This window comes from Elephas maximus, chromosome 3, assembly GCF_024166365.1.
Source record: "Elephas maximus indicus isolate mEleMax1 chromosome 3, mEleMax1 primary haplotype, whole genome shotgun sequence".
Lineage (NCBI taxonomy): Eukaryota > Metazoa > Chordata > Mammalia > Proboscidea > Elephantidae > Elephas > Elephas maximus.
This window is the reverse complement of record NC_064821.1, coordinates 52,472,831-52,489,650: the sequence shown is the minus strand read 5'-3', so window position 1 is coordinate 52,489,650 and position 16,820 is coordinate 52,472,831. Positions and strand designations below refer to the sequence as shown.

General features: G+C 49.8%; 1 protein-coding gene across 1 annotated transcript in view; it reads left to right on the top strand.

The window, feature by feature from the left end:
- Positions 1-77: 77 nt before the first annotated feature.
- The window catches only part of DHRS3 (dehydrogenase/reductase 3), a 46,516-nt gene continuing 29,773 nt past the window's right edge, over positions 78-16,820 (top strand). Inside the window, exon 1 of the mRNA XM_049877968.1 lies at positions 78-1,190. Coding sequence (XP_049733925.1) covers positions 996-1,190 — 195 coding nt within the window. The 5' untranslated portion in view covers positions 78-995. The remainder of the gene's footprint in view (positions 1,191-16,820) is intronic.

Sequence of the window (16,820 nt, the reverse complement as noted above, 5' to 3'; positions counted from 1 at the left end):
CCGAACACTTTAACTGTCAATCAGACTTAACGGGGTATAAAAAAATGAGGGGAAGAAAAGGGCCGTCCTCTCGCTGCGCGCCGCGGCGGCCAGGGGAAGCGAATGAATAAGTCGGTGCGGACTAGGGCGTCCGGTCCTCGCGCGCTCCGCACCCGGGCCGTCTCCAAGTTGGAAAGGAGAAAAAGAAGGCAATCCATGCTAAAAAGAGAGAGAGAGGGAGCCCGATCTTGCGGCAACTCCCAGCCCCTGCCGGAGGAGAGAGGGAGGGAGGGAGCCGGCGCGAGCGAGCGCGCGCGAGGGCGAGCCAAGCACGGAGAGAAACTGACACCCGGACCCCCCACTTTTCCTGCACGTTGCTGGCAATCAGAGCGCGTTTAAGCAATTTCCTGAGCCCAAGAATAGCAATGAGTCGGGAGACTTTCGCCGGCTGAATTGGGGAGCTCCACTTTTTTCCCCCCACTTTTTTTTTTTTCCTTCCTGGAGAAGGGGGGGTAGCTACAATTTGGAAACGGTGTTTTTTTTTTGTTTGTTTGTTCGTTTTTTTGTTTTTTAATCTTGCACTTTGAAACCGCAGGGCTGTAGCAGGGTGCGCGCGCGTGGTTGGTGCTTTTTTTTTTTTTTTTTTTTTTTTCCTTCCCCTGCCTAAACTCTGTCAGCCTGTAAACATTACCTGAGAAATCCCCAGCCGAAGCGGCTGCTGGGGCAAGAAGCTTCTTGTTAGAACTTTCCACCTCGGGCTTCTCCTCCACCCCTCCTAGCGTCCCAACTTTTGGAGACGCTTTTTCTCCTCCTGGGGCGAATTTATGGGGTTTTGTTTTTCCTTTTTTCTCACCCAGCACTTTGCATTTGGCAAGAGTTGATTTCAAGAGTGGCCAGGTGGGACGCCTCCCTTCTGATTCGGTTTATTTATTATTGTTTGGGGTGTTTTCTTTTTTAATTCCGGTTTTGCGTGGTCAGGGGAGTTTCACCCCTTGCCCGGGTCCGCGGCGCGGAGGATGATGTGGAAACGGCTGGGCGCGTTGGTGGTGTTCCCTCTGCAGATAATATATCTGGTGGTGAAAGCCGCCGTCGGACTGGTGCTGCCCGCCAAGCTGCGGGACCTGTCGCGGGAGAACGTCCTCATCACCGGCGGCGGGAGAGGCATCGGGCGCCAGCTAGCTCGCGAGTTCGCAGAGCGTGGCGCGAGAAAGGTACCGACACTGCGTCTCAGAGGGTGGGAGCTGAGGGCGAGGGGAGCTACCAGACGGGGGATGTTGCGCCCACCTGCTGCCTCTGCCGTATCACGCGCCAGGGAACTAAGAGTCGCCCTTCGCCCCACTCTCTTGCGCCACCCGCGAATGCTGAGCTAGTCAGTTTCACCTTGTAAATTTCCCGGGCACCCCACTGTCTTTTTGGCAGGTCCGGAGCTGGTCCGCTCCTTTGAGATCGGTGGCTGGCTGGCACTGCACCCCCACCCCGAAACTTAGTAGACTGACCCATTCCCACATTCCTCCCTCTCCAAGGAAGGTGTTGTGTTTTCCCCCTCGCCTTCCCCTCTTTGCCACCACCCTGGGAGCACAGGGTGTGTGCGCTCCTAGGTATTGCTGGGAGCCGCCCGCTAGCTGGCGCCTCTTATTTTCCTTGGCAACCTGCTTCCCCCGGCCCCCACCTGGGCGGCTGCAACTCCGAAGGCACCATGAGAGAGGGGATGCTTGGTTTGGGTTTGAAAAGTGGGGAGCGGTCTTGGACAGTCTAACCTGGCCTGGCAGCCGCTAAGAGGCGAAGGTGCTTGGAAATCTGGAAGGAGGGAGGACAGGGGTAACCAGCAGCTGATAAAAAGCCCTTGTACTCACCTTCAACCCTGCCCCTTCCCCCAATACAGCCCCAGAGGGGATCTCTCCCCGTTAAGTGGGGAGGTGGCTCTCTGGGAAAGGGAGCTCCCCACCTGCAGGCACTGCCTTTAACTTTTTGGTGGCCCCAGCAGCTCTTCTGCCAGTTTTCGCAGACCTGGTGCCAGGGAGGAGCATGGGGAGGGTGAGCCGGCTGCCACCCAACCAGGACTCCTCTCGGCTGACTCATCCTGTGACAAGAGCAATGGGAGAGGGATTTGAGGCTGTCTCCAGCCAGCCCTGTGAAGAGGAAGAGCAAAAACGGGGAATTAGTTTGAAACTTAAACTATTGAGGGGGTTGGGGGTGAAAGGACCAGTAAAGCCAGCTGATCTGACGTGGAGCCTCATACCTTGGGGATTAAGTAAATATGTACTGTAGAAAACCAAACCTGCATGTAATTCCAGGTTGCTTTTGTTTTGTTAAATACTGCCCTGAGATTTACAATTCCTCCGGGGTGGCTCGGACTCGGACTGAACTTTGGAGCCTGAGCTATCTGCCAAAGCTGATCGCCCATTAACTCTTCCCTAGCCGGACTGGCGGGGTCCAAGCTAGCTGGGGTCCGGGGGTCTGGGACTCCCTGCTTCTCCCTGGGTAGTTTGGACAGCTGCTTGACCTTGTATTCAGAAGGGGAGTTCGGAAGTGTTTTTAACCCTTGAGCACACTGAATAAGGGGAAGTCAGGGTTTTTTTTTTTTTTTTTGGCAGTTTCATTTCCTTGGGGCCGTGCTTGACTGAGGGGCCCCCAGAGCCCTTTGAGAGGGGCATCAGGAGGGTGGATGAGGGTTCCCTTGGGGAGGGATGTGGGGTTAATAGCGCCCTGTGCATCCAGGCAATTGCGTGTGATTGTCATTCCTTAGCCGTCTGCATCCCAGAGGAACTTTCTCTGGCGCTTCCAGCTGGCCCATACTCTGAGTCTCTTTTACTGCTTTGGTAACTGACTGCAGTAGGCATAGGAAGACTCTCTTAGTCAATCTGGAAAAACTTGACTGACTATAAACAATCCTAAATTGAAAGAAGAACATGGCACCGGGGTGGGGGGGGGGATGGTTAGAATAATGCAGAGTGAGCCTGCAATTCCGTACAACCTCTACCAGGGAATCAACCTAGGGCCAAGTAGAAATACGTCTTAAATTGGTGTCAGGGTCACCAAAAACAGGATCCATGGGGGCCTATGAAACTCCCAGTGCCATTCACTTTAGTTCAGCCATTGGACCAATCAGGATGACCCAGAGTGCTCCCTGGAACTTGTAATTATCTGGGCAATTACTGGAGCTACTTTTTAATGAGCCTTCCCTTGCTGTCACGGTGGGGAATTTGGAAATCATGGCTTCTTGCCTGAGTCCATCTGGGGCCAGTGAGAGGGCTTTCGGACAATTCCCAGGCCCATGAGGGCTTGGGGGAACCAGTGGGCTTGGGGGCAAAGGGCCAAGTGTTGTGGGGGTGAGAACGTTACAGGAGCCAGCTGAGTGGGTTGGGGACGTGTATGAACGGTGGGCCTGGGAGTGGTCCAGGACTATCTGCAGAGAGCCAGGGAGGGCCAGGCGCCACCCGCAACCTGCGATGAGTTAGACAGGCGGCGGTGTTGAACCACAGATGACTCTCTCCCTGCTCCCCTTGGCGTAAGTGGAGGCTGCAGCTCAGAGCCCTTCCAGCTCGGGTTCTGGTTGGGTTGGATGTGAAGGGGGGACCCAAGGCTCTGCAAACAATTGACACATCCTGGAGAGGCCTGTGATTTTGAGGGGGGAGGTGATAACCAGTCCGCATAATGACCCGGGTCATTGACCTTGAGTCAAACAGGATTTGGCAATATTTGTGGGCAATAGTGAGCCTTAGGCTATAAAGGTGACCTGAATGATGATTTTTCTTAAAGGGACACAAAGCCTTCAGAAGGCATTTGAAAATTTTCTAACCTGGAGACATCTCTCTTTACCCAGAAGGTGCCCAGGTTACCTGAGGCCAGGCCAGTCAAGGGTAATATTCTTACTGGGTTGTTCCCTACTACAATCCTTTTTTTTTTTTTTTCCTATGCCCTGTTAAAATTCCTCCCACAAAAATATTCACAAAGCTCTGGCCCATTCCCTACCAAGGCTCCTGGCTAGTTAGCTGGCTGGCCTAGTCTCCAAAGTCTTTTGAGTTTCATAGTGTTCACAGGAGACCCTTGGAGGAGAAGCGGGATGTTTTTGGAAGTATTTGCCACAATGATTCTAGTCTTTGGTCTAGGATTGGGCAAATGGCTGGACTAGAGCGCTGGGCAGTGATTGCACACCCATGGAGGAAGTGATCACATAGGTGGACCCAGCACCTACATCAGTGGGAGAGGTGGAGATGGGACCCAAGGACATATTTCACAGAGGTAATATGAGAACTGACATGGAGTTGTATCTGCCTCCTAATAGTGAATTTACAGTATATGGATAGAGAACCCTGTTCCTAAAGCAGCTAGCCAGGGACCAGCCCTTTAAGTAGATGTGTAAATTCTATTCTCTGTCACATTCATTCAACAAATCCCACATCTTTGCATTCCTAGCACTTGGGCAGAACCCAAGCCCATCTCTCCCATGACAGCCATTTTTAAGAAACCTAGTTCAACAAACCTGTCTGAGGGGTCCATTAGGTACTTGGCACAGCTCTGGGCCCTGTGGGAGGTTGAAGGGGACAAAGATGAATAAAAACATGGAGACATGGCCAGGTGTCACCATGAAGGCATAAATTACAGTGTGTTACTATGATACTGGAAGCCAGCGGTATCAAATAACAGCAGGATCACCCATGGTGGACAGATTCAGTGGAGCTTCCAGACTAAGACAGACTAGGAAGGCCAGGTGATCTACTTCCAAAAATTAGCTAGTGAAAACCCTATGGATCACATCAGAATTTTGTCGAAGAGTTCAGCTTGCTAACTTTGGATGTGTCATCATCATGCTGGTGAAGGACATCATGGTTGATGACGTGAAGGGCCAGCAAAGGCGAGGGAAACTCTCAATGAGATGGATTGACGCAATAGCTGCAACAACGGACTCAAGCATACGAACAATCATGACGGTGGTGCAAGACTGGGCGGTGTTTCGTTCTGTTATTCGTGGGGTTGCCATGAGCCAGAGCCAGCTCCACCACAGCTAACAACAATAGTTAGTTTCCTAGAGCTGCAGTAACAAATTACCATAAACTTGCTGACTTGAAACAACAGAAATGTATTCTCTTACAGTTCTGGAGGCAGAAGTCCAAAATTAAGGTGGTGTTAGGGCCACACTCCTTCTGAAGGCCCTAGGGAAGAACCCTTTCTTGCCTCTTCCAGCTTCAGGTGGTTCCTGGCATTCCTTGGCTGTGATCTTTTTCTCTGTGTCATCACATGATCTTCTCTGTGTCATCACATGGCCTTCATATCTGTCATCATATGGTCTTCTTCTCTGTGTCTCCTCTTCTTCTTAAAAGGATACCCATCATTGGATTTAGGCCCCACTCTAGTGAGCTGTCTGCCATGAATTTACTTGCTATCGACTTAGCTCCAACAACAGAACAGAACATTGCTCAGTCTTGCGCCATCTTTATGGTCATTGGTTCCTGCACCATCTTCATGGCTATTGGTATGTTTTAGTCCATTGTTGTGGACTTGATTGTTACTAGTATGGCAATCCATCTCATCGAGGGTTTGCCTCATTTTCACTGACCCTCTATTTCCTGAAACGTAACGTTCTTTTCGAGCAATTGGCCTTTCCTGATGTGTCCAAACTAAGAGAACAAAAGTCTCTCCATCCTCGCTCCTAAGGAGCATTCCGATTGCATTCCTTCTAAAACTGATGTGATAGTTCTTTTGGCAGTCCACAGTATACTAATATTTTTCACCAACGTCATAATTCAAATGCATCAATTTTTCTTCTGTCTTCCTTCTTCATTATCCAGCTTTTGCATGCATATGAGGTGATTGAAAAGATGTTAATATTGTTACCCTGTAGCTTTCAAGAGAATAAGGGCCCAGAGTTCCTAACTAGCAGGTCAAACAGAACTTCCTGTTATTTAGCCCAGCATCACCAAATGGTCAACTTGGGCTTCAGAGGATGCCGCCTACGTCTAGTAGTACTGGATCTGTGTCAACAAGATTGACCTTCTGCAGTCTAACCAGCCCTTCTGCTAATTCTTATTTAGGCTTCGAACTCTTCTGAACTTTCCTTTCTTCAGGCTGAAGGGCATTTGTTTATCACAACATGGAAGCCATTCTGATCTCTTTATGATTGTGGTTACTTTCTCTGGTTCATTTCTATCTTGTTGTAGGTCGAGGAGAGCCCTGGTAGCTCAATGGTTTAGTGTTTGGCTGCTAACTGAAAGGTTGGCAGTTCAAATCCCCCAGTGGCTCCTCGGGAGAAAAGACCTGGTGACCTGCTCTTATATAGATTAAAAAAAAAAACAAAAGTTTTTTTTTTTTTTTTTTAGCACAGGAAACCCCATGGGGCAGTTCTGCTCTGTCCCATAGGGGCGCTATAAGTCAATACTAACCTGATAGCACACAACCATAACAACATAGTTTGAGGTCATCCACTTTAAGAAAATGACCTTAGTCATATTTATGTGAAGGTGGCCCTTAAAATAGCCTCCGTTAATCTTGGACAAAAGCATGATCACATCTGGAATGTTATGAGAAGTTGTTGTCTTCAGGAGACACAATCTAAAAATACACGAAGTATATAAGATACTTGAAAGGAACCATTTGAAACATATTATTGAGATGGCGCAGGAAGGACAGGAATCAGCAGAATGAAAACGAGAGAAGTGAATCTATTTCAATGTTCACACTCAAATGTGGGCTTATCTCAAAGGTGGGTATTAGAATTCTCAAAATGAGTACATGTCCTGACTCTCAAAAAGAGAGTGCCAAAATAACAACAGATTAGGAAACGGATGATTGGTGGGAAGTCATTCATTCATTCACTTGGTCATTCATTCTATGAGGACCTACTATGTGCCAGGCACTATTCTAGGCACTGGGAATACAGCAGTGAGCAAAACAGACAAAAATCCCTGCCCCCGTGGAGCTGACGTTTTAATGAAAGCAAATGATAATAAACAAGATAAATAGATAATACAGTATTGTTTGTTAGAGCGATCGATCGTAGCAAGTACTAAAGAAAAAACAAATCAGGCAAGGGGGACAGAAAGGGGAGTGGGACCGAAATTCTAGATGGGATAACAGGGAAGGCCACCCTGAGAAGGGGACATTGGGGAAGCCCTGAAGGAAGAGAGGGTCTGAGCCTGAAGGAGAGGGTGGAGAGGGGGAGATGGCATTCAATGTAGGGGTAGGGGAGGCAGTAGGATCCTGGAGGGTGGGAATGTGCCTGGGCTGTTAAGGGAACCTAAGGAAGCCAGGGTAGCAAGAGCACAATGGGGGGAGGAAGAACTGGGTGGGGGCAGGGGAGGAGAGCAGGGCTTGTGGGGTCCCTGCAGACCCTAGAACCAACTGGCTTTGGCTTTGACTCTGAGTAAAGCTGGGAGCTATTGGAGGGTTTAGAGCTGAAAAGAGAAGTCACATGACCTAAGTGTTGGCAAGATCACGTGGCTGCAATGATGGGGAAGATGGGGGTAGGGGAAGTGTCAGGGCAGGGGCAGGAGACCAGTTAGGAGGTCACTGGGCATTTCCATGTGATAGTGTTGAATTTTACTGGAACCCTGTAATCCCGGACAAAAGGAGTGGTTAAGGAAATCCGCCCCCCACCAAACCTGTGTTCAAGAAGACAGCTCATTGCAATTAACCACTCTTAGCATAAGACGTAGATGAGACTCACAGATGTCCCCTTGTTTACCTAGGGCAATGCCAGACACCGAAACCAAAACCAAACCCATTGCCGTCAAGTCAATTCCAACTCTTAGTGACCTGACAGGACAGAGAGAACTGCCCACAGAGTTTCCAAGGCTGTAAATCTTTACCAAAGCAGACTGCCACATCTTTCTCCCGAGGAAGAGGCTGATGGGTTCGAACCACTGACCTTTTGGTTAGCAGCCAAGCGCTTAACCACTGCACCACCAGGGCTCTTTTAGGCCTGTCACTGACCTTCCAAATTCCCCTTCTTTGCCTCATAAATGATTAACTGAACTGCTTGTCCCCACTGATCAATCAGAAACAAAGTGCTTGTTAACCAAACTTTGGTGAAGCTTCTCTCATTTGCCCAAGTCCCTGAACTTTGACCCACCCTCAGCCTAGCCAACACACTACCCATCTTTAAGGAATCCTTCCAGAGAAACTCTGGTAGTGTAGTGGTTAAGAGCTAAGGCTGGTAACCAAAAGGTCAGCAGTTCGAATCCACCAAACACTCCTTGAAAACCCTAGGGTCACTATGAGTTGGAATTGACTTAACGGCAGTGGGTTTAGTTTCCAGAGAATAAGCTGGCCCCAGTGTAAAACATTCTCTTATTTATTATCTGATCGCGTCACTCTTTCCTTTTGTCTCTATAGAAGAAAAATCCTTTTTCTCCAACTCTTGAAACACTTGTTGATCTTGGGTTCAGAGGGTTCTCCCTATTACAATAGGCCCCTTCCCTTATTATGATAGTCCACTTCCCCCACTGCGTGGTCCTTCTCTCTGAAAAAAGCCTGTCCCTGTATAAGTCAGATTGAGATTTTTATTTGACACAGGGATGCGCCAACTTGCTTCATCTTCTTCCAAAGCCAGGGCACACTCTCAGCTTTGCACTTGGTTTTAGAAGGCACCGACAGTCTCCTCCGATATCTTTACAGTCAAAATGGAGCCTGTGGGCTGAAGAGTGGTCTTGACTGGCTGGTGTGCCACCCTCAGAAAGGGTAGGAGTCACCTGGGACCCAGGACTCCAGGGTTTCAGCCAGGTCCTGATCTATTCTTCCTTGTGACTGGGGGAGGAATGTCAACTGACTAGAGGATGACACAGATCTGAGGGACTGTGGGTCAGTCAAATCCATCTTTTAATTCATCACATTGGGCCTTGGAGGTGCAGCAGGGAACCAGACAGGCCAGGCTCTCTCCTCGTGGCACTTAGGTTCTGGTGTGATGACCATGTCTGGCTTGAGAAGGCCCCTGATGCTTTGGAAAGGTGAGTTGACCCCAAGGAGATGACTTTTAGCGGCAGTAGAGTTGAACTCCCCCCAGATATGAAATAAAGCCCACTGTATTGGTGCCCAGAATGAAGGAGATGCCTTTTCGTTCTGCTTTGCCAAAGGACTTCTGGAGCATTGTGGTCAGTATTGGTCAATGTTTTGAGAGGGTCCTTGAGCACTCTGGAGGGTGTCCAGGCTCAGGATGACAAAGAAGTAGGGGAAATGGTTGGGAGGCAAATCTTTGGGAGTTTGGTGGCCACTTACAGGGTGGGTGGTGGTTATCAGCACCTTCCAATTCTGCAGAGGCAGTGGACCTGTTCCAGGTCATTCTGGAGGCTGCACCAGGACCATGGGGAGGGCTCACCCTGCAACAGGAATACCCTCCTGCCCTTTGGAGCCTTCTGCAGAGGAACCAGCTGCTCTTTAGTTGTGCTTGTTATAGAGATTCCTGCATCGGGAAGGGGGGGAGGCTAAGTTCCCGATGACCCCCTCCCAGGTCCCTTCCAACCCTTAGGTCCTGAAGTCATTGTTCCCAGAGTGATGTCAGTGAGAACAACGAGCCAGGCCAGGGTCAGGGGGTGAGGAGGAGGAGAGGACACCAGCATCAATCAACCAACACTTTAAAATAAAAAGAAGACAACCCTTCTCATCATGAACTCACTGGGGTCCTTCAGCGGTTATGTCAGTCCTGTGTCCGGGTTTTTCAGGATGTGGGAAAGAGGAGAGGAGGCAGGAGGTGGGAGGGCACAGGGCAGGCGCATGCTCATAACCATTGCTCTGGAAACTGGGGACTAAGTTACTAGCTTGGCATTGGTGGTTCAGTGGTAGGATTCTCACCTTCCAGGCAGGAGACTCAGGTTCAATTCCCAGCCAATGTACCTCATGCGCAGCCACCAATCTGTCAGTGGAGGCTTGCTCGTTGCTATGATGGTCAACAGATTTTAGTGGAGCATCCAGCTAAGAGAGACTAGGAAGAAAGGCCTGGCAATCTACTTCCAAAAAATGAGTCAGTGAAAACCCTATGGATTGCAATGGTCCACTCCACAACCCCGCATGGGAACGGCATAGAACTGGGCAGCATTTCATTCCACTGTGCATGGGGTTGCTGTAAGTCGGGCCAGCTCAATGGCAGCTGACACCAAGAAGTACTAACTTTGACTCCTCGCACCTGAACTTGAAGCTAGTGACTTCTTTAGGCTCTAGTAATAAGCCTGACTGGGTTGTTCTGTTTTGCATCCATGGTCTTACCTGACCCTCTTGACCATGCTCAAAGCAGGTATGATGCACAGCCCCATTGCAGAGATGCAGGTAAGGTGAGTTTCTCAAAGATGCTTGGCTGGAAGTGGGCTTCTGAGTCCTGGATCCTCAGCTTCAAAACTAGGGCTTTTCCCACTGGCACAAGTCATCTCAGCCTGGCCCGCCCATCTCCTCCAGGGTTATGGAGAGGTCAAGAGACACACTGTTAAATAATGGGGCCCAGTATGCACAGGGATCTGGGGAGAGGTTTGATAAGGTGTATGTGAGTCAGCAGGATGGGGGCGGAGATGTCATTAAATTGACTTTAAGAAAACATTTTTTTAAGCACTGAGTAGCACTATTTGCATACAATGAATGGGGTAACTGCCAAAGGATTAAAGTAGTCATTAATTACCAGAGTTTAAAGAGCTAACTGATAAGCTAGAGACTGAAACCAAACCACTGCCGTGGAGTGGACTCCGACATACCAACAACACTACTTATGACAACCCCACATGTGCCAGGTAGAACTGTGCTCCGTAGGGTTTCCCATGGCTGATTTTTTGGAAGTAGATCGCCAAGCCTTTCTTCTGAGGTGCCTCTGGGTAGACTCGAATCTCCGATCTTTGGGTTAGCAGCCGAGCACCTTAATGTCTGTACCAACCAAGGGCTCCAAGCTGGAGAAGAGCACAGTTGAGTTTCATTCATTTGACACATCAGGTGTAGCAACTTAAATAAGCAAGGCCCCAGCCGAGGAGGGATGAGTGAGTGAGAGCTCACTCCAGCTAAACCTCCGCTCACTAGACTGGATCCTGGGAAGTGACCTGAGAGCTTTGATAGTACAGTGAAGGGAGAGATCACTATGAATTAGGGGGAATCTTAGAAGGCTTCTTGAAGGAGGGAGCAGGTGAGGGGGTTGCAGGAATACATTGGTTATAGAGCCCTTTGAAGATCCAAAGCAAGTATAAAGCCTGGTCCAAGAAAAATGCGCAAAGATACATACGTTAAATTTTTAAGGGGTCCTTGCATTCCCACGAATCCTACCCTAGATGCCAAGTGAAGGCTTGGACTAGATCCGATCAAGACCCATCCAAGGCCACAGGCTACACAGGCATCAGATCCAGGACTGGAGCCCAGGTCGGAGGGAGGGGAAGCTCTGGTGTTCCAGGACCCAAAGTCAGGGCCAAGGCCAGGGTGGGCAGTGTGGATTTCTGGCTTGGTGTTTAATGGTAGCGGTCAGCCTGGCAAAGGCCACAAAGGGCCAAGCCTTCCTGACTCCACTGACAACCCTTGATTTGGGGCATACGGCCTCGAATCCCCTTCTGGGTGGTCTTTCAGGGAAGGAACTAGAAATGCAGTTTAATCAGTGGACCATATCATCATTTGTCTACACTGACCCGAAAACCAAACCCACTGCCGTCGAGTCGATTCTGACTCATAGCGACCCTATAGCACAGAGTAGAACTGCCTGATAGAGTTTCCAAAGAGTGCCTGGTGAATTCGAACTGCTGACCTCTTGGTTAGCAACCGTAGCACTTAACCGCTCTGCCACCAGCGCTTCCATATGTCTACGCTAAAGCATTCTTCTTTTCCTGGGGAGGTATTTATACAGAACTATGAGGCAGTTCTTCTCTCTCCTAGAGGGTCGCTGTGAGTTGGAATTCCACTCAACCACAATAGATTTGATGTTTTGGTATCTCCTGTCTGAGGGGCCCTGGTGGCGCAACAGTTAAGTGCTCAGCTGCTAACCAAAAGTTTGGCAGTTCGAACCCACCAGCAGCTCCACTGAAGAAAACCTGGCACTCTGTTCCCATAAAGATTACAACCTAGGAAACCCTATGGGACAGTTCTTCCCTGTCACATGAGGTCTGTATGAATTGGAATTGACCCGACAGCACCCAAGAGCAATCTCTGACAGCACCCAAGAGCAATATCTGTCTGCAGGGCCCCCTCGTGTTGACTTCTGGCTCATCTAAGACCCAATAGTCCCCAAAACAGACCTCATTTTAGGACCAAGTTTTCAATTGGAGCCCTGGTGACATGGCGGTTAAGAACTCAGCTGCTAAACAAAAGATGGGCAGTTTGAATCCACCAGTCACTCCTTGAAACCGTATGGGGCAGTTCTACTCTGTCCTGTAGAGTCACTATGAATCGGAATCAACTCAACAGCAACGGATTTTTTTTTTTTTGGTTGGGTCCCAAAGCACCCTAGGGATGCCGAGAAGGTGGGCACAAGTTGGAGGCAGAGCCGGTAGGGTTCTGGAGGACCCCACCTCCATTTGACTAGATTAGCTTCACTTCTAGCTGTTTTGTTCCTTAGGATTCCTTGTCAGGTTTGCATCTGCGTTTTGAAAGATGCCATTGCTCTAAGAAAAATAATAAGTCTTGAAAATAACTGTTCCAGGAAATTACTCAGGACGCCTCTCCCCAGTTGATCCCGACTTGGATCTGCTGAGTGACACCGCATTGGTTCCTTAGCTTTTGGCTCTTTACTCCAAGGTGATAAAGCCAGTGGACTGAAAAGCACCCCCACTTAGCTTGTGTCTTTGCCCCTCAGGAAGGGGCTCCCACTCGCACCCCAGGTGTGGAACGCCAGGCCCTGCTCAGCCCTCGGCCAGGGCCTCTCCTTCTCCACAGGGGAGGCCAAGAGAGCTAAACCAGTTGCCGTCCAGTCAGTCCCGACTCATGGCTACCCCACAGGTGTCAGAGTAGAACTGTGTTCCACAGGTTTTTCAATGGCTGATTTTTTGGAAATAAATCACCAGGCCTTTCTTCCTAGGTGCCTATGGGTGGACTCAAACCTCAACCTTTCGGTTAGCAGTCAAGTGTGTTAACTGTTTGTACCACCCAGGGACTCCCTTAAACACCAAGCTGGCTCTGAGACAGCCCCAATAAGAGGACCCGGCTCAAGTTCAGCTGCCCCAAGGTGTTTCTAGAGACTTCTGCTGGTCCCTCTCTGCCTCAAAAGCACCCAGCCCTGGGAGAGTGTGACTTGGTGGCCCCCAGACTCAAAGCCCAGGGCTGGCACATAGGCAGTGTCTCAGCAGCTGAAGTCTTTGGAGGGTAGAGGCCAGCTCACTTGCCAAAGCACTCTTGCAATTCCTGATGCCACCAGGGCTGCTAGGAACTGGTTGCCAATCTCATAAATCATGAGGGACCTCCCATGACCTACTGTGTGACCTTCTCCCAGCGGCCTGCTGTGTGACCTTGGGCAAGTGACTTTACCTCTCTGGGCTTCAATTGCCTCATCTGAGAAATGAAGATGTGAAGATTTAGTGAAATAACTTACACAAACCTCCCAGTTCAGTGCAACAGCATTTGCAGGATATAATTGCTCCTTCCAGTGGAGGTTTGCAGGGGACGGTGGACAACCCTCCATGCCAGCCTTTGTAGGTTGGACATGAGGTGGAGAGGCAGAGAACCTGCTGGCCTGAGGCCCTGGTCAGGGCATCTGGGATTCCTCTGGAAGGGAAGAATGTCCCCTGCCACAGAAGCCCTTGGGGAATGTCAGCCCTCGACCCTTTTTAAAAATCAGTGGGAGGGAATTGCTCTCCCCATAGGGAAGATGAAGAGACTGGAGTCTTCCTCCCACTTGAGACCTCAAGCCCTGTTGAGATCACTGGTGACAACAGCCCCTTTCTTCATGAGCAAGGGCCGGTCCAGTGCAGGCCCTTCTGTGGTCAGAACTGGAGAAGGAGCCGAGGAAGGAGAGGCTGGTCAGAAGACGAGCCTCCACCCTCATCCACATCCCACCACCCCCCCGCCCCCACCAGCATTAGTCATTGTCATCCAAGCAGCTCAGTTGGTCAGGGTTGGGCTGTGGTGAGGCCAAACCTGCAGGTTACCATGGCAACTCACCATGCTTTGTGACTGCTTGTTGATATGTCTCTTCTCCAAAGGGTTGGAAGATCCCCATGGTTGTGGGGCTGTGTTCCTCTTACTCACCAGGTGTCTTGGGCACCTGACATGGCGCTTGGCACATGGTAGGTGCTTAATAAATGTTTGTTGCCTGAATGAATGCATGGCTGACCCATCATAGCTAGTTAGAGCCAGTATTTCAAGGACCTACTATGTGCCAGGAACCATTCTTAATTCTTTACATGTAATAAAGTAATTTAATTCCTACAGGTTTAATCCCCATAGATACAGTTATCATCCTATTTTACTGAACAAGACTCTGAGAGAGTCAAGTAACTTAAAATCACACAGCAAGTAAGTGACAATTGTATATGAACCCAGGGCATCTGCTGTTAACCAGTAAGCTTTGCTGCCTCTAAGTTAATCTTTCTATGCAAGAGCCCACAATGACAGCCCCTGCAGAGTTTGAGTGCAGTGTGTGTTTAGCAGCCAGGGAGCCTACATGGATCAAACAACACTGAACAGCTATCCTGATGGTGGGTCTGTAGATGTTCTTCAGATTGTTCTAGTGACTGGTGTAACAAGGTTGTTACACCATGGGTAGGATGAACTTCAGGCATGGCTGGATCTAGGGGTTCAAACAATGTCGTCAGGATTGTCTCTCTACTTTGTTCTTCTCCTCTTCCCTCCACTTTTAAGTGGGCCCTCTCTGCCATGGGGCTGCTCACACCTGCCCTTGCTGCTCCAAACTTAAATCCTCCCAGTTCCCAAGTCGAATGGGCAGACGTGTCCTTCGCTCTATAGTTCTGGTAGAGTCCAGGAATTGATTCACTGGCTGTGACTGGAAATGATTCTCTGATTGGGCAGCTGTAGGTCACAGGCCAGTCCCTGAGCCTGGGATATACCACCCCAATCTAAACTTCTGGGTGTGAGAGTGGAATGGAGGGAATCCTCAAGGAAAATTGGGGTGCCGTTATCAGGAGCAAGGAGGTTGGGTGCAGACATCCAATACACCTCCTGTTGGAAAACCAAAAACCAAACCAAACCTGTTGTCATTGAGTCAATTCTGACTCCTAGAAACCGTATAGGACAGAGTAGAACTGCCCCATAGGGTTTCCAAGGAACGGCTGGTAGATTCAAACTGCCAGTCTTTTGGTTAGCAGCCAAGCTCTTACCCATTGCACCACCAGGGCTCCTCCTATTGGAAGGACAACATTCAGTTTTCAGTCATCTCAAGCAGAACCTGCCAAGAGACCCGAGACGAACCTGCTAGAACCTGCCTATATTAGCTCTCCCGGGTCTAGTCCAGTCATTTACTGATACCCACAGGGGATAAGGACAGAATGGCCTTTTCAAGACTGAGCTGAAATCTTTCTGCCATCAAAGAGTCTGCAGTTCAAAGAGGCAAAATGAACAGCCACTGGGGTAGTCTAGGACGTTGTCAAGGGGCTTTCTTCGGAAGCTTTTTTAAATATGGAGCCCTGGTGGTGCAGTGGTTTAAATAAAACGCTGGCGGCATAGTGGTTGAGAGCTACAGCTGCTAGCCAAAAGGTTGGCAGTAGGAATCCATCAGGCACTCCTTGGAAACCGTATGGGGCAGTAGAACCCTGTCCTATAGGGTTGACTCTGACTCGGAATTGACTTGACAGCGACGGGTTTCTTTTTTTGGGTTTTAACCAAAAGTTCAGCTGTTCAAGTCCACCAACCGCTCCCTAGAAACCCTATGGGGCAGTTCTACTCTGGCCTATAGGATTGCTGTGAGTCAGAATCAACTCAGACAGCAGTGAGTCTTTTTTTATGGTGGCAGGAGAGTGGAGGGAGCCTCAAGCTAGCTCCTAGTAATGTTTGCTGGGTGTGAGAAGCCAGCTCCCCCTCCTCTCATGCTGCAGGCCCACAAGCAGGACAGTACTGGTACGGCTCCTTTCCAAGGCAGGGCTCTCAGCCCTAGAGTGTCTCTTTTTAGAACGTCCAGGACCAAGAGGGACCCAGTTGACCCCAGCCTGGTGGCCCAGCACACCATGGCCTCTCCCACAGGTCCAGTAGCAGGTCATCATGGGGAGCCGGGGCCAGTGTGACCACAAAGGGCAGCGTGACCTCCTTGCAGGCAGGCAGCCCTGCCAGACACACCCCCTGGAGTCAGTCCACCCTTGGCTTCCACACCCCATGTCCTCACATCTCATTTGGCAGAGGGGGTAACTCTGACTTCACTCTCCAGGCCACTCCCCTGTGAACACAGCAAAGGAGGTGGGGGTGCTTCAGGGGTAACAGAGGCCCAGGGTCAGTGGGGCTCACATCTTCTCGGCTGGCAGATTCATTGCCCTGGCTTTGGGGACACCACCCAAGTCTTTGAGTCAGTGGGTGTGTGAGTGTATTCACCCATGTATGGCTTTTTTCTTTCTTCGGGAGCCAGTATAGTGTAGCAATTAACATTGTTAGCTCAGGAGTCAGGCGCCCCAAGGTTCAAATACAGGCTCTTCGCTTCACTTGCTGTGTGACCCTGGGCAAGTTGCTGAACCTCTCTGAGCCTCAGTTTTTCCATATGTAAAATAAAGATAAAACGAGATAATGTCTATAGGGCCGAAGCACAGAATGAATGCTCAATAAGTGTTGGCCATGCTGGTGAGAATACGGATCAGTTTGACTGCCTACCCAGCCCCTCTCCCACACCCTCTGCAGAAGTCTCCAGGGCATCTCTTGGAAACCATAAAGCTGATAGGTTAGCATGAGGAGGGGCTGTTATGCCATTGATAGATGACAAACTTTGGAGCTGACAGACGTGGGTTTCAATCCCAGTTCCTCTG